Source organism: Aedes aegypti, chromosome 2, assembly GCF_002204515.2.
Source record: "Aedes aegypti strain LVP_AGWG chromosome 2, AaegL5.0 Primary Assembly, whole genome shotgun sequence".
NCBI classification, from domain to species: domain Eukaryota; kingdom Metazoa; phylum Arthropoda; class Insecta; order Diptera; family Culicidae; genus Aedes; species Aedes aegypti.
Genome location: NC_035108.1, coordinates 460,693,216 through 460,719,315, shown reverse-complemented (window position 1 = coordinate 460,719,315; position 26,100 = coordinate 460,693,216). Strand labels below are relative to the sequence as shown.

At 38.7% G+C, this 26,100-nt stretch overlaps 1 protein-coding gene across 1 annotated transcript; it reads right to left on the bottom strand.

Moving 5' to 3' along the window:
- LOC5569702 (A-kinase anchor protein 10, mitochondrial) lies at window positions 1-24,442 on the bottom strand. Its single transcript, XM_021848177.1, has 3 exons — window positions 24,235-24,442; window positions 15,999-16,981; window positions 1-2,072 (listed from the first exon to the last, which is right to left on the bottom strand). The coding sequence occupies exons 1-3, from the start codon at window positions 24,257-24,259 to the stop codon at window positions 1,104-1,106; spliced, it is 1,977 nt and encodes a 658-aa protein (XP_021703869.1). The 5' UTR covers window positions 24,260-24,442; the 3' UTR covers window positions 1-1,103.
- Window positions 24,443-26,100: the final 1,658 nt, after the last annotated feature.

Genomic DNA, 26,100 nt, shown 5'->3' with positions numbered 1-26,100 from the left:
TATATTTGTTCATATACTTTTTATTAGAATTCTAGATCCATCTCTGCCACTAGTGGTAGTTCGCTTTCACTACTGCCTTCTTTGTCACGGATTTCTTTAATTCTACAACATTTTACATTCTCCTAATACGTCCTTCCACATTACGCTTTCGACTCGTCACTCACATTCCTATGATTTTTTTTTCGCACCCACAAGATCGAATGACTTTTTGTTCAATGTTCTGTCCACGGTAAATCAGGTCCTACATAAATTAGATATCAACACTCTTCTCGAGATTGGCACTCATCATTCTCCCTCAATTTTCCCAACCAAAAACGATTTACGAACACGGCGAATACTTTTTTCGTTCATTACAACTAAACAATAATATATTATCGGTAATATAATGTGGGACACTACGAAAGACAGCGACTGCTTGGTCTGGGTTGGTTAAGTATAGGATAATTAATAAAGCAGGAATAGTATTCTTTAGGTATTGTATGATCTAGTGTAGTTTTCGTTACGAAATGTATCAAGCACCATAGAGTTTCAATTATTTCTTACGAGTTGAAGTTGAAGAGAGTTTACTTGTTCGATTGTGTGTGTCACTTACAGAGATTTAAAAATGTCTTTTTGAGTTGTACATTAGCTCCAACCATAAATTAATATCCTAATACGAATATAATCATCTAAAGAGAAAAACAAAGAGATAAAATCTTCAAAAAAAAAAACTCATAAAGATCATAAAGACGCATATTCGAGTTAACAAAATGGACGTGTGGTATAACAAAATTCCACTCAATGATAACCTATCCAATATAAATATATGTAAATTGACAGAAAAAATCTTAAGACCACCTCAATCAAATTTTTCACATTCTCTGAATTGCTATAATTGTAGCACATTTCCGTTGTGATTTTGCGTCTGAAAAAGCAAAATCACAATAGTAATATGCTAAACATACTGAAATTCAGGGAACATGGAAAATTTAAATGTGGTGGTCTTAAGCTTTTGTTTGTCACCGCATGTGAAAGATTTAAAGACTAAAATACGAACGGTTCGAAATACTCGCAAATTGGAATAAAAAGAAAAGAGAAAAGAAAACAGAGAGCAGGCACCACGATCACGTATGATGAGCTATGCCCCCTTCGCTGCCACTCATGGTTACGCTCGTGATGTCCTTGACGATCATTTCCGCCACCTGCCAGGCCAATTCCTCCTGTGCCTTGTCCTCGGGCAGGTTGACCAGCTTTCGCATCGCTTTTTTCAGCCGATTCTTGCTCCAACGGTCGTCGTCCTGGGGCGGCTCCACGATGTCGAAATCTCGCTCGTAACGTCCCAGGGCATCCACCCGGCCGAACGTGAGCCCGGCAACCGAGTTTCGCCTCCACAACAGATCCGGATTGTACAGTTGGCGGGAATCGATTTGCATGATGTCAGTTCCGGTGGCCGTTCCGACCGTGTTGGTCCGTTTGCGATGGAAGCCCGTATCGGACATTGCCAGGAGGGTGTTCTGTGAGGACACGAATTGGCTCGCTCGACCGGTTCTTTCACTCGTCACGTCCGAGAAAGTTTTCCGATGGCCACGTTTTGGATTGTTCGATGATCTGTTCCGATCGGTGAAGAATATCTGCTTGCGACCCGCCACTATTCCCAAGCTACTTCCGGTTGTCTCACCGGTTGCCTTAATCTTCCCCAGCAGCTCCGAGAGGTACTGTTTGTAGAGTTGAGATTTCAGGAATCCTTGGAAGTAGCGCTTCTCCAGGAATCGTTCAATTATCCTCGAAGGCATTTCGAAACAATTTTTGATCGTTCCAGCGTCCGGCGAACAGATCCCTTCCTCGACCAGGAAACGGATTTTATCACTAACGTTCAACGGACAGGTCGCCTGAAGTGAGAAGTACTTCTCGTACAGCACGACGGCATCCGATTGGGCTTGGCTGTTTTCGGTGCTCCTGCGGAAGTGGCTGGCCGTCACGCAAAACTCCAGAATGTGCCGTTTGCCCTTCTGTTCCAGGTATTCCATGAAGTAGAACAGAGCCATCTCGCTGCAGAGTATATCCTTCAAGGTTAAACTGTCGCTCGAGAGAACCTGAAACGTACAATAAGAAAAGGTGGATGTTAACGAGCAATGCAAGAAAGCAAAACATTTTCCGAGATAATAGCAAAAAAAAAAAAAAAAAAAAAAAGCCCGAGAAGTTGGTCGTCTACATTGGCTAATAGACATAATCTGTGAAAAACAGCAATCGGAGGAATGGAAGGAAGTGATAATACAAGAAGGCGACAAGATGGCGCGTGAAAACATTCATGCGATCGCTATACTAATGCGCCTTGTAAAGTGTTAGCCTATATTAACTTACATCGTCTGTAAATAGTTCTCTGAGCGCAATTCAAAGATTTTTTTTAGAGCCTTTGTGAAATTTTGCCAGATATCATTTCTTCTGGATACCTACGGAGAGTTCTGCTAAAAATCTATCCTGAAAACCATTATTTTGTCAAGGATTTTTTTCAGGGTTTAAGTTTACTTCTTCTTTCTGGCATTACGTCCCCACTGGGACAAAGCCTGCTTCTCAGCTTAGTGTTCTTATGAGCACTTCCACAGTTATTAACTGAGAGCTTACTGTGCCAATGACCATTTTTGCATGCGTATATCGTGTGGCAGGTACGAAGATACTCTATGCCCTGGGAAGTCGAGAAAATTTCAAACCCGGAAAGATCCTCGACCGGCGGGATTCGAACCCACGACCCTCAGCTTGGTCTTGCTGAATAGCTGCGCGTTTACCGCTACGGCTATCTGGGCCCCCAAGTTTAAGCTTAGGATTTGTTCAATAATTGAAACAGTTATTTATCCAAAAATATCTCCAAAGAATATTCTATAGTTTTCCGATTAGAAATTTGAGCAAAGTTTTTCCAGAAATTTCTCATATTTTTTCCATGAATTCCTTAAAAAAACAAAGTTTTCTGGAATTCTTCCAGGCATTTCTAAAGGAATTCCACTAGGCAATTTAAAAAATTCGTCTAGAAAATTGCAAAGCAAATCTTTCATACATTTCAAACAAATTGTAAACATAATATCTGGAATAAAACTTCTTGAGGAACACTTGATGAACTCCTGCTCCAAATATTTGTGAATGTATTGAAGGATTATGGCGATTACTAGGAAAAAATCTCAGAAAATTTTCAAATAACACTCTTGATAATAATCTGCTAGTTTTTCTGATCTTGCTTTTTCTGTTTCCTGAAGGAATAAGTAACAAAATAAGCTTTTCAAACAATCCATGGAAGATCTCCAGAAGGAATTCCTGGAGTAATCATTTTAATGAAAATTTCCTAGCCGAGTTCTTGAGAGCAACACAACCGGGTTGTACAAGAAAGCTTCTAGTCCTTGAAACAGGTAAAATATATCGAAACTATCGGATGTGCCTACATGCTAGATTGGTTTTGCTGCTAATTAGTCTGCTAAGGCCGATAACATTAAAATGCAGTTATCAGGATACAAACTCGGAGGGTTTTTTTAGACTATCATGGACGAAATAACTTGAATAATCTTTGGGCAATTCGGATTTTATAGAATCCTTAACAAACATCTTTAAACGCCCGACTCTTGTGAGTTTTGCAGGAAAAATTCTAAGAAATTTCTCTACAATCGTTGAGCGGAATCTCTGAAGAAACAGTAACGCATTAGCCGTTTTTTCATACAAAATGCTCAAGTTTGGAGGTTTGAACATTTTACCGCAGCTTGAAAGTAACTTCAAATTTTGCTAAGCTGGAAATTCAGGGTTTTTCATATACGAACTTTTAAATTATCGCAATTCTCAAAGTTTGTGAAATTTTAAATAAAATATTTGTTAAATGGAAATACTAGCTAACTTTCACGAAACTAGTTAATTTTTATTATTGTTTTCATTATTGAATTGGTTGTGTAACATTAGTTTTACAATTGAAATAGTTAGTTGACTCTAGGATTGATGAGTATGGAATCAAATTCTAGTAACTACTGCACTGTCGCATAATTGTCCCATGTTTAATTTTGACTTTTTGCCATCAAACATTTTTTTTTAATGTAAAAAAAAACACAAAAATTAAATTCTTCGGAATCTTAATGAAACGCAAACCATTTGATTTACACTGCGGGTCACTTCACTCGAGTCGAGAATTATCACCTCGCTATACGACACCGACAATTGTCACCTCACGCCACTCGTAGAATAAACCCAATTGCATTCCATCCCAAACTATGAAACTCACTTCCCTAAGTAGTTTAAAGTGACCTCGTTTTGATAAATCATGAAGAATGACATGTCGAAGTCTAAGTTTCTAAGTTTATAAGTGGATCATCATATGGAAAAAAAAATCCTACGCCACTGTACACCGGAATAACTCCGAAACCATGTGGCATATATCATATTCTGTATGACAAATGGAAACTAGAGACAAGACCGGTTCCATTAGTGATAAAATTTTAAAAATCGCTTCAGAAACAACGGAGATAATTTTTTGAATCGTTTTACGAATGCTCGAGACGTATCATTTGTAAAGGAATTCCACTAGGCAATTTTAAAAGAATTCTTCCAGAAAATTGCAAAGAAAATTTTTCAGACATTTCAAATAAATTGTAAACATAATTTTATGGAATAAAACTTCTTGAGGAACACCTGATCTCCAGAAGCCTTGTGAGTTTTGCTGGAAAAATTCCAAGGAATATCTCTACAAACGTTGAGCGGAATCTCTGAAGAAACAGTACTGAACCGAAAAAAGGACGCATTGGCCGTTTTTTTCATACAAAATGCTCAAGTTTGGAGGCTTGGGTATTGTTATCGCAGCTTGAAAGTAACTCCAAATTTTGCTTAGCTGGAAATTCAGAGTTTTTCATATACAACAATTTTAAGTTAAGTTTAATTCTCAAAATTTGACAAAAATGATAAAATTTTAATTTAAATATAATTTTTAAATGGAAATACTTGCTACATTTTTCGAAATTAGTTTATTCTCTTTTATTGTTTTTCAATATTAAATTTATTGTTTATCAATAGTTTTACTATTGAAACAGTTAGTTGACTCTAGGATTGATCTGATAGGTATGGAACCAAATTCTAGTAACTACTGCACTGCCGTTATACGCATAATTCTCCCATGTTACGTTTTGTGCATCTTGACTTTTTGCCATCAAACAAGTACCGTAAACCGGGGGCAAATTGATCACTGGGGCGAATTTGATCAGGTCGGTACCGAAAAACATTTCCTCCCAAGGATGCTGAAGGGTTCGTTGACACATTCATGTTTTCAAGTTTATAAATAAGTGTCAGTTTTGCATATGAATATTCACACTTTTTGAAGGTGTAAGCAATACAGTTGGAAATGTCGATGGTAAACAATCCACTGGTGCCATGCCTACATGTCAACTATAAGTGTTTAAAATGTTGTGTAAACTTTAGTATGAACCTGCTGAACTCATTTTTGATATCATACAGCATAAAAAATATAGTGTTTTGCTCATAAAATCGTTTATTCTCAAATAATGTGCTTATTTCAAGGGAAATTGCCTACATTTAGGCGTATTAGGCAGATATTCAAAGTTTGATTTTGCAATAAAATGATCAAATACTAGAGTTGTAAGATTTTTGACATCATAAGGAGTGTATCGAAAAGTAGTCGCAAATATTTAAAACAATCTCAAAAATAATGAATTAAACCAACAAACAATTTTTTGATCAGAAATGCTTTACAATGTATTTGAAAATTATAATGCGGGAAGGGGGGCTTCTCTCTTCTGAGGGTGTAGCTTATCAGAGCGTCTGTTCTCCATGTTAGGGGCGGCTCAAAACAGCGTCTGTTCTCCATGTTAGGAGCGGCTGATCATCGTCCTAGTGCCAGCGTGGGACTCTAAACAGTGCTGTGCACGATGATCCTCCGGCGAGACAGGGGGTTGGTGCAGGCCTTACAAGCCAGCCGTAAAAATCATCAGTACAGGAAGCATACAATGTAAATTCGGACCGGAACAATCGGCATAGACCCAGGCATCGAAAACGGACTAACGATTGGAAACTCGGATCATGGAACTGTAAGTCTCTCAATTTCTTGGGAAGTACCCGCATTCTTTCCGAATTATTGAGGGTCCGCAAGTTCGACATCGTAGCGCTGCAGGAGGTTTGCTGGAAAGGGTCGACGGTACATACGTATAGGGATGGTTATACCATCTACCAGAGCTGCGGCAATAGACATGAGCTGGGCACAGCTTTTATCGTGATGGGCGAAATGCAGAGGCGCGTGATTGGGTGGTGGCCAATCGACAACAGAATGTGCAAGTTGAGGATCAAAGGCCGTTTCTTCAATATCAGCATAATCAACGTGCACAGCCCTCACCTAGCAAGTGACGATGACGATAAGGACGCTTTCTACGCGCAGCTGGAACGTGAATACGACGGCTACCCAAGCCATGATGTCAAAATCGTTATCGGAGATCTCAACGCTCAGGTTGGCCAGGAGGAGGAATTTAGACCGATTATAGGGAAGTTCAGCGCTCACCAGCTTACGAACGAAAATGGCCTTAGACTGATTGATTTCGCCGCCTCCAAAAACATGGCCATACGAAGTACCTACTTCCAGCACAGCCTCCCGTATCGATACACCTGGAGATCACCCCAACAGACTGAATCACAAATCGAACACGTTTTGATTGATGGAAGGCACTTCTCGGACATTATCGACGTCAGAACCTATCGCGGCGCAAACATCGATTCGGACTACTACCTTGTGACGGTTAAAGTGCGCCAACGACTCTCCGTTGTAAACAACATTCGGTACCGACGCCCGCCTCGGTACAATCTGGAGCGACTCAAGCAACCCGAAGTCGCAACTGAATACGCGCAAAGCCTTGAGGCAGCGTTGCCGGAAGAGGGAGAGCTCACCGAAGCCCCTCTTGAGGACTGCTGGAGTAGTCTCAAAGCAGCCATAAACAACGCAGCGGAAGGTGCCATAGGGTTCGTGGAAGCAAATCGACGGAACGGTTGGTTCGACGAGGAGTGCCAGACGGTTTTGGACGAGAAGAATGCAGCGCGGGCGATGATGCTGCAGCAAGGCACCCGTCAAAACGTGGAACGATACAAACAGAAGCGAAAACAGCAAACCCATCTATTCCGGGATAAAAAGCGCCGCCTGGAAGAGTTGGAGTGCGAAGAGATGGAGCAGTTGTATCGTTCTCAAGAAACACGTAAGTTCTACAAGAAACTAAATGCATCCCGCAAAGGCTTTGTGCCGCGAGCCGAAATGTGCCGGGATAAGGATGGAGGTATCTTGACGGACGAACGTGAGGTGATTGAAAGGTGGAAGCAGCACTACGATGAACACCTAAACGGCGCAGAGGAGGAAGATCAAGACAGCAGGAGGAATGGCTTCATCAGTACGGCGGATGAGGGAGACGTGCCAACTCCCACAATAGGTGAAGTTAAGGATGCTATCAAACAGCTCAAGAACAACAAAGCAGCTGGAAAGGATGGTATTGGAGCGGAACTTATTAAAATGGGCCCGGACAGGTTGGCCACTTGTCTGCACCGATTGATAGCCAGGATCTGGGATACAGAACAGCTACCGGAGGAGTGGAAGGAGGGAATAATATACCCAATATACAAAGGGTGACAAGTTAGAATGTGAGAACTATCGAGCGATCACCATTCTTAATGCAGTTTATAAAGTGCTTTCCCAGATCATCTTCCGCCGTCTATCGCCACTGGCAAGCAGATTTGTTGGAAGTTATCAAGCCGGATTTGTGGACGGTCGATCGACGACAGACCAAATCTTTATGTTGCGGCAGATCCTCCAAAAGTGTCGCGAATATCAAGTCCCTACGCACCACCTATTCATCGATTTCAAAGCGGCCTACACTGAGGAAAGCAAACGTAAGACTGTCATAAGATTTGCTTATGGAATTACGACACAAGAAAAATCTTTGAAATTCATAAGACCATCGTATGGTTTTCGGCAGATGTTGTTTCCATAATATACTTCGAAGGAATTTCGTAAGATGATCTTATGAACCATCATTGACTTGATAATAAAATCCATAGATAGTCTTATGAATTACGTTCTGAACCATTCTTGGTTCCATAAGACTGTCTTGTGTAATTTGAGCTTTAGATTATAAATTTCAATGAATGAATAATACTAATCCGCGTTGAAAAATAGGTTAACCAACTTGGGAAAATCAAATTTTCATCCATTTTGTCACGCCGCAATTCGATCAAAGCACTTTACTGTAAGCATTAGAATCGATTTGCGATACGACAAAATGGATGAAAATTCGATTTTCTCTAGTTGGCGAACCTATTTTGAACGCAAAGAAGTATATCATAGCAGCGAAACATTATTGAGAAAAGTTGTGAAGAACGCCTGAATTGTTGCAGGTTTACGTTAGGGGCGGATTAATGGATGAGGGGGGTTTGTGATTTCTTACGCGTCATACAAATTGTTCTGAATTTTCATTCCCAAATCTTATTGTTTGGATCCAATTCCTTAATCTGTTCGAAAGAAAGTGTTAGTTACAGCGGAATTGATGATAAATAGAAAATATTTACCCTTTGATGCATTAGAAACGGAGTCAACCAACGTCAAATCAGTAAACACGTTCTTTTCGGAAGCCATATTGAATTTCTGATAGTGAAATGAGAAAATTTACCTCACGTGGTTCTTCACAATGATGAGCAATGGGGTTCATAAGCGTTCTTATGACATTGACAATTGATTGTTATGAAAAAATTACACTTGTCTTATGAATCTCAATCTCGTCGAATGAAATACATAAGTGTCTTATGAACCAACAAAAAAATAATAAAAAACGCGTTCATTAGTGTGATCTTATGAAAATCATGCGAGATTTTTGCCTCAGTGTACGATACCATCGACCGCGAAGAGCTATGGAAGATTATGGACGAGAACGGTTTTCCCGGGAAACTTACTAGACTGATCAAAGCTACGATGGATAGTGTACAGTGCTGTGTGAAGATATCGGGTGCTTTATCGGACCCGTTTGAAACACGCAAAAGACTTCGACAAGGCGATAGTCTTTCCTGTCTCCTGTTCAATATTGCGCTAGAAGGTGTTATGAAACGGGCGGGCTTCAACATGCGGGGCACGATCTTCAATAAATCCAGCCAGTTCATTTGTTTCGCTGACGACGTGGACATTGTCGGAAGAACGTTCCAGGTGGTTGCTGAACAGTATACCAGGCTGAAACGTGAAGCAGATCGGGTTGGATTGAAGGTAAATACGTCGAAGACGAAATATCTGCTGGCTGGAGGAACCGAGCGCGATAGGGTAACCAATATAATTTGGACCCCTATATATTTTGGACCTCCTTGGCCATTTTCCTGCAAATTTCCCAGTTTAAATCTAAAGACCAACTCAATTTGCATGCCATTTGGAAAGATAGGACTATTCCGCACTTGCATCAACCGTTTGTAAAAAGAAAATGTGTTTATTTTATCTGAAATTAATTCAATTTAATCGGTGCATCCATGCAACCGTTACAACACGTTACACACAGAAATTGAAGCCGTCAGAAATTTTTCAAATGTAAACAAAAACTTTTTTTCAAATTTCTGGAAAAACAGCGTAGAATTTCTTCGGTTTTCCATTGTCGATCGATTGATTAGACTATGGGCAAGCATATTATACAACCAGTGTCATGGACGTTGTCGCCAAACGATAAAAAAACCCGGGGGTCCAAAATATATACTTTGAGGGTCCAAAATGTATTGGTGTGTCCAAAATAATGAAAAACAGTGCTTCATAATTCAATTATTTTCGACGTTTTTTGCATCCTACATGACCGTTTGGGCATTTTTATCTCGTAGAGGAAGTTTTTCTCTACATTTTGACATATTCTTTGACTTGGTTACGCTGTGCAATTAATTAATTGGGACACAAAACTAAAATCACTTCCTTAGGGGGTCCAAAATACGACCGTTACCCTAGAGCTCGCATAGGCAGACGCGTGACGATCGACGGGGATGAGTTCGAGGTGGTGGACGAATTCGTCTACCTCGGATCATTGATAACGTCGGATAACAACTGCAGCAGAGAAATTCGAAGACGTATCATCGCCGGAAGTCGTGCTTACTATGGACTCCACAAGACCTTGCGGTCTGGTAAACTTCACTTCCGTACTAAGTGTACCATGTACAAGACGCTAATAAGACCGGTAGTCCTCTACGGGCATGAGACGTGGACAATGCTCGAAGAGGACCTGCAAGCGCTAGGAGTTTTTGAACGACGTGTGCTTAGGACGATCTTCGGCGGAGTATGTGAGAACGGCGTATGGAGGAGAAGAATGAACCACGAGCTTGCGCAACTCTACGGTGAACCCAGTATCACGAAAGTCGCCAAAGCTGGAAGGGTACGATGGGCGGGACACGTTGTGAGAATGCCGGACAACAATCCCGCAAAAATGGTGTTCAACTCAAATCCGGCCGGTACAAGACGAAGGGGAGCGCAACGAGCTAGGTGATTTGACCAAGTGGAGCAGGATCTTCGAAGTGTGGGGCGATCGAGGAATTGGAGGTTGGCAGCCATGGACCGAGTTAGTTGGCGTAACATTGTGGCGCAGGTCATGTCTTGAAGGACATAGCGCCAGCAAAAGTAAGTAAGTAATGCGGTGATATTGTTTCAATAGAACGGCATTTTGCATGATAAATTTGCAAATTATTAACAGATGTCGATGAAAATCTTGCAAACCTTTGAAAACATTGATATGCTAATAAATGTGTTAAATTTAAAGAAAAAATGTTTTTTGTTTATGCTAATATATTCTGTGCCACAACTCTCATGACATAGTGCAAAAAATATTTTGAAAAATTCATTAACAAGCATTTGAGGGCAAATACAAAAATCGAAAAAGTCGATTTTTAAGGACCTCGTTTTTTTGATTTTTTTCTTTCAACACGTTAATGGCAATATCGAACGATTGTAACGAATAAAAAACTGTTTTTTGATTGGAAAAGTTTCTTTGCATATTTACGAAGTAACGTAAGCAAAAAATGTTACTCTATATAATTACCGCTATATATGACAGAGCTTCAAAAGTTGATTAAACAAAAGTGACTTTCTAAAATCGACCTTGTTCCAATAATTGAGCTTTTTAAGAGCAATAATTTATTTCTTGATTTTTTTTTACGTGCTGTGTGAAGTAAACATATTTTTCGATAGAATAAGCTTTTCATCCTATTTTGTTTGATATACATTTTGTTCAATACAAATCATCGAATCTTCAGAAGACACTTCAACAATGTAATTTTGTGCAAGATTTTATTTTCCATGCTTTATAAACCTTGTTGTATTTATATTAAGACTGCATATTCTTCAATATTTTTTTAGTTGCTTCAAAATTTGATGACATGATGAAGATTTGCGTGAAAAAAGCTTTTAAAAAGATAACTATGTTCTGAGATATACCGTTTTGAATGTTTGCGACTACTTTTCGATACACTCCTTGTTCAGATTCAGGAGACCCAAATTCAGTAGATAGGGAATTTTTTTACTCTTGAACCTGCTTTTTTATATGGTGATCAATTTCGCCCCAGTGCGTCATTCTAATTTTTTGATATTAAAACTATTTTTATAATATGGTTAATATTATTTCATGAAAAATCGATTACATGAACAGATAAAGATCAATGGAGTACTGGTTTTGCCGAAATTTATTCGACAATATTTGAATTCCGAAGGACAACACAGCAAAAAGTTATAAAATAGTGATCAATTTAGTGATCTTATTTGGTTCTTTAGATTTGTACTTATAGAAATTCAAGGTTTTGATTTAATATATCGCCACGAGGTTTTCGCAGGTAAATTTTGGGAACCACACAAAAATGTCCACTTCAAACATTAATTTGTTAGACAAACAGGGTGTCCATTCAAAATCAGTATTCCAATTCCTGGATTTTTCCCGGATAAATCTACAAAGCATTCCACGAGAATTCGGTAAGAATTGTTAAAATAATCTACCGAAAAATTCCCTAGGAAACCATCTTTTTTGAGAATTTTGATAAAACAAATAACTAGTTTCGAGTTGACATGCAGTTTTATAGTTTCGCCCATGAGCTTGAAATTGTTGTGCAAATTCCCGGATATTTCCCGTTTTTTCTCAGCCTTTTGTATTTTCCGGTTTTTATCCGCTTTTCCCGGATGGATGGACACTCTGGACAAAGTCATGCGACACATTCATAGTTATTAGCAAAAAATCTCATTGAATGGTCCGAAACAACTTCAATTGACGGAAATAAAATTTGAAATTAGATTTATCACATGGTAATCGTGGCTTGGAAATGTACTTAATTCATACATTTTGTCAAACCAAGCATACTCTGATAGCATCATAAAAATTAAAATAATATAAATAATCCATCAGAATGTATTCTTGCTTCAACACTTCAAAAGTCGTGAAGTTGTATTTTTAACAAAATAGGGGAAAACTCGCTATTCGTACCCAGCATCAACTAGGCACTTTAGGCGGTATCCAACCGCGACTAAACCAAAAAATTAAGACAGTCTTGCCGCAACATCAACGATTTTTATATATTTCTAGGAAGCCACACGGACTATAACTCCAAAGTTTATGTCTTTCAAATCTAAAGATGTATTTATACAAAAAGAATATCATACAGACAATTTTAACTATATACTCGAAATTTTCTGCATATCCAATATAAACAAAGTGTGGCTCTTTTTTGTAAAACAGAAATTTGCGACTTTCGCGTCATCCGCGATTTTCGCGACAGTTGGTTGGTTTGACTTTATTAACGAGATTTTTAGCCCTGGGCTAGTTCATCTCGGGACCAACGGCTTTACTTCCCTTCCGAAGGAAGTCGTCACTATAACTTTTTACGTCATAAGTGACTATGTCGGGGATGGGATTCGATCCCAGGTCCTCGGCGTGAGAGGCGAGTGTTCTAACCACTACACCAGGTCCGTCCCCAGTATTTCATGCACTCGCGATTTTCGCGACTATTGTAACAGCCCTGCATTTATATAGGAAATCCCCGTGGGACTGTTAAGCGAGTAAAGGCTTAAACTCACTTAAAGAATCAGTAACCATGATGATCATAATCAGTAATCATGATTTAGCAAACCAAATTTAAAGAAGAAAAGTCCAAACGTTTATGAATGACTTGCCACATGCTGAGTTGTTCCGAATACCCGGTTCCCTGATGAAAGTGACCATTATATTGGCGATTCTGAATCCTAGCTTACGACACAGCAATCTTCATTTTTTCCGGAATAACTCCAGGGTGTCGACCCAATTTTGAAAATAAAATTCCCTGACTTTCCCTGACCTTCCAGTCGTTTCCCAGAAAAATTGTTTTAGGTCGTATGAATAAACTTAGCAATAGTTTTAACGATAATTTTCTTCAAGTTGACATGATAAAACTGAGCACTTGGGTATGTACTTTTCATACTTCATAATTCGTATTAATAAAGCGTTAAAAGTTGAGTAGGAGCTAAGTAAATTCTGAGTCGTTTACTGATCATATTGATATCTACAAGCGCAAAAGTATTCGGAAATTGAACTACCTCAGATATAATTTCACAAGTTTCAGGCATAAAGGACAATTTTGGACACCTTCCGAAAGCTGATTATATATTTTTCATACATAAGACGTCACTCTATTAAGATCATCACTATGCTTTTTTATTGGAAGGACTTTCTTCCTTGGCTTTGGCTACTTCTTTTTCAGGTAAAATTACAGCCATTGTCAAAGAACTTTCTTCAAAAAATTCATCAAGAAATTCAACAAAAAATTCTCAGAAATTCCAATTTAAATTCTTAAATGTATTTTTCCAAGTATTCCTCCAATATTTCTTTCTCCAGGAACCCCTCCAATATTTCTCCCAGAATCTACTCAAATGTTTTATCCAATGACTTTAATATCATAAAGTATTATGTTTTAAAAACTCTTACGTTGTTCCTCCATAAACTAATCCAAAGATTTCTAATTAGTTTTTAGAATTTTATAATTATACCTCAAGTAGGCGAATTCCGGTGCGTATTTTCTTTGAAGAAAACAGAATTTTCTTGCTGGTAAAGTTTCTTCTCTTTGAAGAAATTGTTCACCGGAATTCACCTACAGGAATCTCTAAAAAATATTGAAGAATTTATTTCAGTCATGATTTTTTTTCATAGAAATTAATTTAGAATCCATAGGAATATTACAGAAATACTTCAAAAAAAATGTTCAGGGATCACATAGACACTTTTTCAAAAATGTTTTCATTTTTTCTTAAAATTCTTCACCATGATTCTTTACAGGTAATTTATGTTCGTTAATTTTTAGAATTCCGATGTGATTTTTTTAATTCAAGCGACCGTTCTCCCCAAAAATGTATCTAAATATTTTTTCTGGAATTGAATAACGCGCTAATAAGTTTGCAGATGTTCGTTTTTATGTGTCGTGCCTCCAACAATCCTCGATTTAACTACACTAAGAATGAGTATTCAATGAGTATCTTCCAAGTACTTTTTTCGGGGGTTTGTGCTAACGTAAGAACTTCATGTACTCTCACAGAACGCGACACGAGAACGGACATAACACATATTGTTCTTGCAAACAATTAAAAAAGTATTTAAATTTACATTTTTATTCGACCGGTTTCGAGCTCGATCTAGCCCATCTACGGGAAGATGTCCGACTAACCTTCCAAGTGATCTCACAAACTATCAAAGGATTATCGAACAAATTCCTTCAAATCAAATTCCTGAAAGTTTATGTTCCATGGATTTTATGGATCCACAAAGATATCTTAGATAGTGATCTTCATAATTTTTGTAGTATTTCGTGTATATTTTCAGAACTAAAAACAAACTGGACATATCTGTAAGTAAGCTCCTGAATAAAATCCTGAAGTAACGCTTGGAATTCACGATATTTTCATAAAATCCTGGACAATTGAAATTGGAAAATCAAAATTGAAATAGATAGCAAAATAGACAAATATCAATATTAGAGCAATTTTCGGTATTATCTTTATTGTTTCCAGAAACGACATGATATGTCGTTGGAATTATGTCTTGCAGATTTGTGCTCTTGAAATTTTGAGATACGGTTTTCATCTTCACCTTAATACGAGAATCTTCATTGGTTGTTCTCTATATTTCGTTTTATCAGTTTAACAAACAAGTTTGGGCAAACTTGTAAAAATTGACATGATTTGATGAAGTGGGTTCCATTTTTTCCTCAAGATTTTGAAGAGAAGACAATGATTTGATCTACCAAACTTTAGAACTAAATATAAATAAAGCATGCTACGCCAACTTTAAAGATTTTTTTTCAGAGAGCACTGTTGATGCTTTTCATTTCAGAAAATGTTGGATTCTAAGAATAAGGGTAGGTAGTAAAGTACAGTTCACTCTCATATGCATAAAAGCATCTTCTCAATCAACTTGTTTGATGTTGTAGTATTGAATATTTTTCCCTGACCTTTAGTGAAATTCCCTGACTTTCCCTGACTTTCCAGGTCAAAAATCGAATTCCCTGACATTCCTTGACTTTCCAGGTTTTTCCAGGTAGTCGACACCCTGAACTCCGAACCCATGTGGCCAATATCATATTCTGTATGACAAATAGAAACTAGAGACAAGACCGGTTCTATTAGTGATAAAATTAAAAAAAAAATCGCGTCAGAAACAACGGAGATGCATTTTTAAATCGTTTTATGAATGCTCGAGACGTATCAAGAGAGGATAAGGGTTCAGTACCTACAGATAGTCTTGAGGATCTACTGTAACATTAGTTAAAACCTATACGTAAAAACGGTCATCTACAGCAGTATGCTCAGCTTTTAATTGGTCACTACTATCAGTGGGGCTTATTTTTAGGGAGACATAGTAGAGGTTTTTTCAGAGATTTGGATCAAAATAGTGACCAAATCTCAATACACCCAAGAGTTACTCCAATAACTTGGAAAAAAAAAACTAAAGACTAGTAGAATCGATAACAGCCATATATATGGACTATGGAGATCGACTTACCTCAAAGGTATATTTACTGTAGAAGCTGCTCTCCAGGAACGCATTCAGGTAGCTCTTCTCCATCACCTCCAGCAGGTACTGTTGGGCGTCGTCGAAGATCCGCTCGCTACAAGTTCCACCGCACAGGGCCAACGAAATGCGCGACAGAATCGTGGCCGGCACTTCAATGTAGCAGGGCGAGTTGCTCACCAAATACTTCCGGTAGATGCGAACCGCATCCGAGTTGATAAGGGAGTTGAATCCTTCGTCCACCTTGGCCACGGAAGGCGGTTCCTCGAGCTTCAGCTTGTTCGATTCGCAGATTTGCGTCTTCTCGTCGTCGGTCAACGATTGGCGCATGGTCAAATCGCACACTTTCAGGATCTGCTTGTGGTCGTCTTCTACGGGTCGCTTCTCTTCTTCAAGGACCACTTCCAGGGCGGGTGGAATCGGCGTACAGTTGCCCGACGTTCTACAACCCGGATCACCTTCATCCGTTGTGGTGGTTCCATCATCGAAAGCGTTCTCCGAATATGTGGAAATGGAATCGCAGTCCACGCTCAGGTAGGACAAACTGTCGTACCCATCCGACGATACACTTCTCTGCAGCCCACGATGCCCAGTGCCCAGTTTCCCGGTGCCATTGCGGCCATCAAAACGTGCATTGTCCGCACTTGCCGCAGCTTTGAAGCTCTCCACATCGAGCCAAAATTTGACCAAGGCGAGGGCATCTTTCGTTTCCAGGAACTGCACAAAGTAGCAGATGCAACTCTGCTCGGCCAGAATATCCTGCAGATTCCGGGACAGTCGCGACCGAACTTCCGGCGGATTATCCCACCTTTCTAGCCAGTAGCGTTCCGCTTCCTGCAAGGCTTGCTCGTCGTTTGCCGGTTCACCACCATAATCAATGACATCATCGGCCGAGGTCGCTTTCGATGATGGTTCTTGATGCGCCAAACTGTTGCTGCTGCTGCTACCAGTGAGGGAGTTTTTACGCGACACCGCTAAAATAAAGCGCAAACATGGAATAATTAGAAAGTATCAAAAGTAGTCTAAGCAAGAAATGCGAGAACAAATAGAAACCATCCAAAAGGAATCAGAAAATGAGAGTTTTCTAATGGGTTTGCAGAATTCGACCATGTGTTCACTAAGGATAAGTTTTTTTTTTAATTTCATGTGACATTACGAAAAATGTTACTGCTCGTATCATCACTGTATGTTTTTACATGACAGGGTTACACGTTTTGTAAAATAATTCCAGATTAAGGAAACACTACAATACATAAATGTTTAGCTAAAAGACCATAGATGACCAAACATTCGTTTTTATTTAGTTCTTCATCTAGTACATCTAAAAACTTCCTGAGTATCTCCTGAGATAGTCTTGGACGGTTTGGCTAGATGAACTTTTAAGATGTTTATTGAAATACATAATCTATTGAATCCCTGGATGAAATCCTGTGAAATTTCCTTGATGCAATCCTTGAAAAAAATTGAACAAAATTATTGAAGTAACTTGTGTTGAAAAGGATACGATATTTTACTTGAAATATTATTCGATAACTGTTTCCTTATAGACCACCTGTTTGGAAAAAAATGGTTTTTGAAATTTATCAAGGAAGTCCTCATTGATCTGGGTATTTATCAACGGGTTTTCCAGGGATTTCCTACAAAATTTTTGTTCAGGGCTTCTTTAAGAATTGTACCATTAACTACTATTTTTCTAGGTATCTCTTCAAGATTTTTTTAAAATATTTGTCATCGAATTCAACCAGGAATTCCACTAAGGAAACTTCCAGGGATTAATTTTAAAATTTCAACACAAGGAAGTTTCTTTTGAAATTTTTGAAAATCCAGATATTCCTCCAACATGTTTTCCTTAAATTCATCAAGGAAATGTCCATGGAATATTTTCAGAAACTACTAAGAGAATAGCTGAAAAATTTCGGTAGTATCCCTGATGATCCTGATGAATTCAGACAACTCTTAAGGACGGTAGTTTTTGTTTTCAATCCGCCACGAATACACACATTCTGAAGCTACAGCGTATCCAATACCGCTGTCTTCGGGTAGCGCTAGGCTGCATGAACTCGACTCATACCCAGTGTTGCATTTGAATGCGTTCAGTGTGCGTTCCAGTTCAAATTTTTGAACGAGGGATCAAGTAGGCTTGAACATTGAGCAGTTCAAAAATTTGAACCCGTGCGAGCTGAAAACTGAACGTGAAATGAAAACTGTCTTCATGTGTCACACGAGACAAATTTCAATGCGAAAGTTTTCTAAAGATGTTAAAAAAATTTTAAGGTTCCATACATTTGTAAGGATATGAATTCAATATGTTCTGATGTAGTCTTTTTTGAGTTAAGTAGATGCAAAAACCGAATTTAGTACTACACGCAGCGAACTGAACTATCGAATTACATACTTTTTGCCTTATGAAAGGTGGAACGATTATTGCAATACGAATGCTTTATGTATCGTTTTAGCATCACTCCTCATCAAGGCGTCGATAGGCGCGTGGTGTACGCTCGGGCCTATCGATCGCAAGGTTCTTGGTTCGATTCCAGGTTGCCGCGTAAACGTTTTTTGTTTTCAAATTCTGGTTTCATAAGGCAAATTTATGAATTTCAACCCGATTTCTTGTGGCGAATTTTCATAAGGGGTTCCTATGTTTATCGATAGTTCATTTGCCTGAGTGTATACCATTTAATTCCACTAGAGTTTGTATCCTTTGACAGATACGCGTATTTCGACCTCAACTGTAAGGCCGTCTTCAGTGTCGTGTACTAGACTCGACTCGACTCGACTTGTAGTCTAGTTTTACACTTCAGCTTTACCAGAGCAACAAAATCACCAACCTCTCTTATCCTACTAACATCTATCAACAACTAATCTACTTCAATACAGTTCTATAATGCTATATCCCTTAACCTTTCGGTCGTCGTGCGAATTTTTGTAACGCGAGTAGTCGCGCGTTGTACTTTGTACAACACCCTTGGTTTTGCGAATATATCAGGAGTCTGACCACTTAGAAAGATGACGTCTTCGGCAAAATTGTTCAGTAGCTTAAGGGCTATTATAATTTTAGCCAAGAAATTCGAGATTTTGCCACTAGGCGGCGCTAGTGAGCAAGAAACTTTTGTTTCTCAGATCTCAGGATCCTGACCACTTAGAAAGATGGCGTCTTCGGCAAAATTGTTCGGTAACTCAAGGATTATCATTGTTTGAGCTAGTTGATTCAAAATTTAGTCACCAGGCGGCGCTAGTGAGCATAAAACATTTGTTTCGCAAATATCTAAGGAGCATGATCGCTTAGAAAGATGGCGTCTTCGGTAGAGTTGTTGAGTAGCTCAAATTCTTTCTTTGTTTAATTCCTTTTTAATTAATATCGAAATTTTGTAAAATAATGATAGTTCCTGAGCTTCTGAACAACTTTGCCGAAGACACTATTTTTCTACGTGATCAGGCTCCTGAGATATCTGCAAAAAAAAGTTTCATGCTCACTAGCGCTGCCTAGTGTCAAAATTTTGAATCAACTAGCTCGAAAAATGATAGTCTTTAATTTACTAAACAACTTTGCTGAAAACGACATCCTTCTAATTGGTCAGGATCCTGAAATATCTGCTAAACAAAAGTAAAACTTCCATGCCCGCTAGTGCCACCTAACGGTCAAATTCCGAATTAAATGAAGTACCATCAGATAGCGCTTCACCTCCAGAACAACTTTACTGAAGACCCCAAGTTTCTATATTATCTGGATTTTGAGATATGACGATTTCAAACTGTGGTTTCCTCGAACCGTATATAGTGCGTTCATTATTATGCGACTTCCATGTACATTTGTTGATTTTACCGTCTTATAAAGGGCCATACTGTAAATAAAAACTGTCGAGTATTGTTTTTAAGAAGATTCTTGAGGAATACATTTTGGTTTGGTGTCGATAGATATCTTTGTTGCTAAATGGGGACGGACCTGGTGTAGTGGTTAGAATACTCGCCTCTCACGCCGAGGACCTGGGATCGAATCCCATCCCCGACATAGTCACTTATGACGTAAAAAGTTATAGTGACGACTTCCTTCGGAAGGGAAGTAAAGCCGTTGGTCCCGAGATGAACTAGCCCAGGGCTAAAAATCTCGTTAATAAAGTCAAATCAATCAATCAATTTGTTGCTAAATGATAGCATATAAATTACAACTGTTGTACCAAGTACAACAGCGCGACAGCCCAAAGGTTAATGTTGCCAGTTTCACTACAAATTCATCGCAACAAGAGAAGGGTTAACCTTCTTCGAATATTTCCAAAAGTTGTTGTTTCCCAGCCTTCTTGAATAACACTGTAGTTTTTTATCTGTCCATGTGGCAAGACATTAGTGGAATTCCAGATCTGCTTCGCTCGGAGCACATACCAAAAATTGTGTTCATAGCGCCGTCCATAAACTTCAAAACCCTTGTTCCGTATATGTCGCAGAACTAGCGGCTATACATTACACATTAGAATGAATTGCCTCTCTTCCCTCTGATGAACACTTCATTTTTACTGATAACTTCAGTTCCATAGAGGCTATTCGTTCAATTAGGCCGGTACAGCACTTTCCGTATTTCCTTAGTGAAATACGAACTATTCTATGTGCTTTATCGAATCATTCATATACTATCACTTTGGCTTGGGTCCCTTCTTATTGCTCGATTCCGGGCAATGAGAAAGCGGACTCACTCACCAAAGTGGGCGCTATGGTAGGTGACATTTATGACAGACAAATCGCCTTCAATGATTTTTTTTACAATTGCTCGTCAGCACTCTTAGATCAGTTGGCAACCAAAATTGGATGTAGGAGACATGGGCAAATGGTTACATTCCATTCTCCCGCAGGTATCCAAGAAACCGTGGTTTAAGGGCTTGGACATAAGCCGAAATTTTATCAAGGTAATGTGTCGTCTTATGTCCAATCACTATTCACTAGGCTCGCACTAGGTGCAGGCTATCAAGAAGACGCCAATCATGTGGCTTGGGATTGCCCCGAATACGGTGTTGCAGATCCAATTTATGTGTATCCCTCAGGGCCCAAGGGAAACCAGAAAAGGAAGACATTAGAGATGTGTTGGGTAGACTGGACCTGGAATATATGAAGCTTGTGTACGTTTTTATTAAGCAAGCTGGAACTATTGTTTAATCTCTTGTCTTGTCGTTCCACTTGTCCACCTTGTGTCCCCTTTGAAAATTGTTTTTCTTCTGCATCGTTACAGGTAGTTCAGTCCACTCATCGTTAGGCCAGCAGCAAATACACCTCAACTTCATGCTGCTGACTGACAACGCTAAGCCCTATTACCCTAAAGGGTAACAGTCGTATTTTGGACCCCCTAAGGAAATGATTTTGGTTGTTTGTCATAATTAACTGATTGCACAGCGTGACCAAGTCAAAAAACATGCTACAATGTAGAGAAAAACTTCCTTTACGAGATAAAAATGCCCACACGGTCATGTAGCATCCAAAATACGTCGAAAATAATAGAATTGTGAAGCAAAAACGGCCCAGAGGGTCCAAAATATATAGAGGTCTAAAATATATTGGTTACCCTACCTTCCTAGATGTTATTGTTACTCCTAACCTCGACCAAACCGCGAGTTTTGCGGTTCCCCAAAGCCAACACTATACTTAAGAAACAAACTTGAAATTGTAAACGGCTTCGTAAAGCCTGATAGCGCATGAGCCTATTAAATAAATGATCAAGTATTGCTGTGTGCGTTTGAAACGCAAATATCAAACGCGGGAACACCAAACGCGGTAAGATTTTTCACAAGGAAGGCGAAGTCAAAGATTGATTTTCTTTGCTAGATTGGCGTTGATATCGATCATGGTTGCTAAGTGTCCTCTTATTAGTTTATGTTGCCGCGTTTGAAGCCCAATTGGACATAATTTGCACCTCAAACGCAAACAGCAATAAAAAAATCCTAAGGACGTTAGGGGTTTTTGAGATAGTCTTGGATCGCCCATATCATCCATGGATCTTTATATCAATCAGTGAAATAATGGGAAAAATCGTCAAATAAAATTCTAGATGCTTTCGAGCAATCCTTGAAGAACCTCGGGAGATTCCATGTGTTTTTTACGGCAAAAAAAATTGGATGGGTTTTCCAGATCCCAGGCCGGTCAAAACCAAGAAAACATAAGATGAATTTATACAGTCATCTCTCCCTTACTCGATATTTCGTATCTCGATATCGAGTTAGAGAACCATAGTAAAAGTTGTTTTTCATGGCTACCTCGATGGTCCCTTGGATCGCAGTTGCATTGATTCTATGTTCTGTAACTCGATACCTCCCTAACTCGATGGTCCCTTCAATATCGAGTAAGGGAGAGATGACTGTATATGATTTCCTCCTGGACTTTGTCTAAAGTTTTCTTCAGGAGTTCGTGTAGTGCCTTTTTTTTTTGAATTACTAAGAAATTCCTCCTAGAATGTCGTTCTAAATACCAACCAGAATTCAATCTGCAGTTTTTATAAGGATCGTCCTAAAGAAATTACTTCAAAGAATGCATTAAGAATTTCTTCAGCAAATCCTCCAAAATTGAGGAAATTTCTCTAGGAAGTTTATCCATTGATTATTTTATCGATTTTTTTTAGGATTTCTTCCAAAATTTCCTGGTGAATTTTTTTTAGGAGCTCAATTTATAATTCTTTCAAATATTACAAAGATGGCTCTACGAATTTCTTAGAAATGCCTACAAAATTTTTGCTCAAGATTTCAGCTAAAAATCTCGTTAATAAAGATAAAAAAAAAAATATCCCAGAGATTCCAGAAGATGAATCTTTTTAGCGATTTTCCAATAAAAAAAATCAAAAATCTCTTGATAAATTTCTGAAAAAAAAAATCCGCGAATGCAATGAGATTTCTTATGAACTTCTGCAAGGATCTCCGGCAAATATCAAGATAAATTGTTATGGCAATAGCCAATCAAATTTCAAGATAACCTTTAGGTTTTTTGAAAGAATTTCTTTAAAAATGTTAAATAAGAGATACTACTCGAGAGATAGATTCCAGCATGAAATGATAGAGAAATGCTTAGAGAAATGTTTGTAGTAACATCGCGAGAGATCCCTGATATAAAACACTTTTTTCAAAGAGAAGCATAAAAGTGAACTTCATTGCGCGACGGTTCGATACCTGGGAAATTCATTGGAGTATTCCCTTCGAAATTATTAAAGAAAGTAGCGTTGAAGTGCTGAAGAATTGCTAGTAGAAAAAGGTTGAAATTGTCCTCTAAGCATCCTTTGAGAAATCGTTGGAGGAATTTCCTGATGAATTCAAAAGATAATTGGAGGATAAATTCCTAGAAGTATTACTGGAGAGATCCTTGAAGGAGTTCCTGAAAGTAGGTTTATAGAAGAATTGTTCTTGAAGCTCTGAAGATCCTCTATAATTTTGCACCGGGTTAGTTCACAAAAGTCCTTCCTTAGCCGAGTGGTTAGAGTCCGCTGCTACAAAGCAGACCTTATAAAAAGTTTAAAACTAATAGGTTATCGTCACAAATAAACATACATACAAAGCAAAGCCATGCTGAAGATGGCTGGGTCGGTCCAGGATCGTTCGAAATGGAAATTTCCTTGACTTCCCTGGGCATTTTTTTTTTGGGATTTGAACCACTGCGACTATTAATTGATCTATTGTGGTATACCCCTGTTTACTATCGCAACGTGCTCAGTACGGAGAGTTACCATTCAGGATAACTGCCGTTATCTGATGATGCGAGGGGCATAGAATAGGTATTATCGTAATTGCCACACGATATACGAATGCGAAAATAGCAACTTTGGCAAAGAAAGCTCTCAGTTAATAACTGTGGAATGCGAGTTGAGCTAAGAGCTGAGAAGCAGACTCTGTACCCGTGAGGACGTAATGCCAAGAAGAAGTAACTCACAAAAAAGTGACCATTATGATTAAAATAGATACTATAGAGACCTTTCGTTGAAAATAGAGACTACCTATTTAGATACTTGTATAGAGACCATCTTTAAAAAGATACCTGCTACCAGCCCTGCAATCATTTTGATCGTTTCGCTCTTGATTGAATATGAATAACAAAAACATGAAAATAGAAGAAAAATAGTTGGGTTTGGTGGGGAATGACACCATCATCCCACGGAGGAGCGGCCGGACCAGCCCTCCCCCAGGTCCTCCTTCCAGCCAATGATCTTCTCTTTTGACGATGATGACGACGATCACGATTTGGCATACTTTTGTCGCTGGTGACTTACCCGTCTTTTTCAGGAACTGCAACATCCCGACGGATACGGATTCCGATCCCCCGTCGAAGATTGGTCAAAAGACTATTGTTTTCTGATACTTCAGTCGCTGAATTTCACATGATTTTCTTCGTATTTCACCTGGAAAATGAACAATAATTTTGCTGCACTTACACTTGTTTTACTGCTCCTCTGAGACGTAATAAGAAAAATTCCGTGAACGTCAAACTGCATGCGAATGAGTGCGAGAAGCGGAGAGGGAAAAATGTTTTATCGAGGGGTCGCAGTACGCGAAAAGGCCTTTCGATTGGAAAGGTTTTTGGATTACGCATTTAAGGTCAAAGTACACAATGTAAGATCAAAGTACCCTTTAAAGGGTAAAAAAGTACCCATTTTGAATGAAACTACACGCAGCGAACTGGACTATCGAATTTCATAGATTTTGCCTTATGAAAGGTGGAACGATTATTGCAATACGAACGCTTTACACTCAGGCAAATGGACTATCGATAAACATAGGAACCCCTTATGAAAATTCGCCACAAGAAATCGGATTGAAATTCATAAATTTGCCTTATGAAACAAGAATTTGAAAACAAAAAACGTTTTCGCGGCAACCTGGAATCGAACCAAGAACCTTGCGATCGATAGGCCCAAGCGTACGCCACGCGCCTATCGACGCCTTGATGTGGAGTGATGCTAAAACGATACATAAAGCGTTCGTATTGCAATAATCGTTCCACCTTTCATAAGGCAAAATCTATGAAATTCGATAGTCCAGTTCGCTGCGTGTATGTATCGTTTTAGCATCACTCCACATCAAGGCGTCGATAGGCGCGTGGCGTACGCTCGGGCCTATCGATCGCAAGGTTCTTGGTTCGATTCCAGGTTGCCGCGAAAACGTTTTTTGTTTTCAAATTCTTGTTTCATAAGGCAAATTTATGAATTTCAATCCGATTTCTTGTGGCGAATTTTCATAAGGGGTTCCTATGTTTATCGATAGTCCATTTGCCTGAGTGTAGTTTAACTCATAAAAAGAGTAGAGGACACGCTAACTTGAAAATACCCATTAAATGGGTATCATATACCCATTTTCACGCCAACTTGAAAATACCTATTAAATGGGCATCATATACTCATTTTCAAGACGATTATGGAACTGTCAGAAATAGAGTATTTTTCGATGAACGGTATTATAACCTCATTATAGAAAAGCCTCTCTTGTAACAATAATGGGAAAATATTACACATGATAGTCCATTTGTCGCTGCTAGGAAAAATTATACATTTAAGTGAAAAAATTACGCGATTCATCGTCACAATGATCTGGATATAACTTTCTTATAACTTCAATATAAACTATCCTCAAATTTTGGACGGAAGAATAGTGCAAGCCCTATTACATTAACTCTTAAGTAACACCGTTGGAACATTTATGCTGAGATCATGATTTTCACTAATTTATGGGTGTTCTTGATGCAGGTATTTACAAAACCTGAAAGATGCGGATGATAACGACTGGATTATCAAAGGCAATACCGCACGCTGCATCGATTCCCGATAAAATGGATTTTTACGAGGTTCGTTCCGGTTCTACCCGAATAAAAATGTATCATTCAGTGAATGGAATAAACCATTAATGTACAATATAACGTATTGGATACAATACAGCGTATTGTTATTGAATGTCGAAGCAACATTAAACTTGTTTGAATATACAATTCAAAAACAATATAATATATTGTAACAGAACACTGTATTGTTTTCTATTGGTTTTATACCTTACAATTATGGTCAAATTTCTATTTTTGCGTAAAACAACTGCTGCTTTTTTCTGTGTAGCTGGGTTAAAAGAAGTTGTACAGTTGTAATAATCAC

Bases quoted from the DNA above. Each gene is read 5' to 3' on its own strand.
- LOC5569702 (XM_021848177.1), bottom strand. From the start codon at position 24,259: ATGTTGCAGTTCCTGAAAAAGACGG. The intron at 16,982-24,234 runs GTAAGTCACCAG...GCTTTATTTTAG, and splicing joins GCAGTTCCTGAAAAAGACGG to CGGTGTCGCGTAAAAACTCC. The intron at 2,073-15,998 runs GTAAGTCGATCT...TGTACGTTTCAG, and splicing joins ACAGTAAATATACCTTTGAG to GTTCTCTCGAGCGACAGTTT.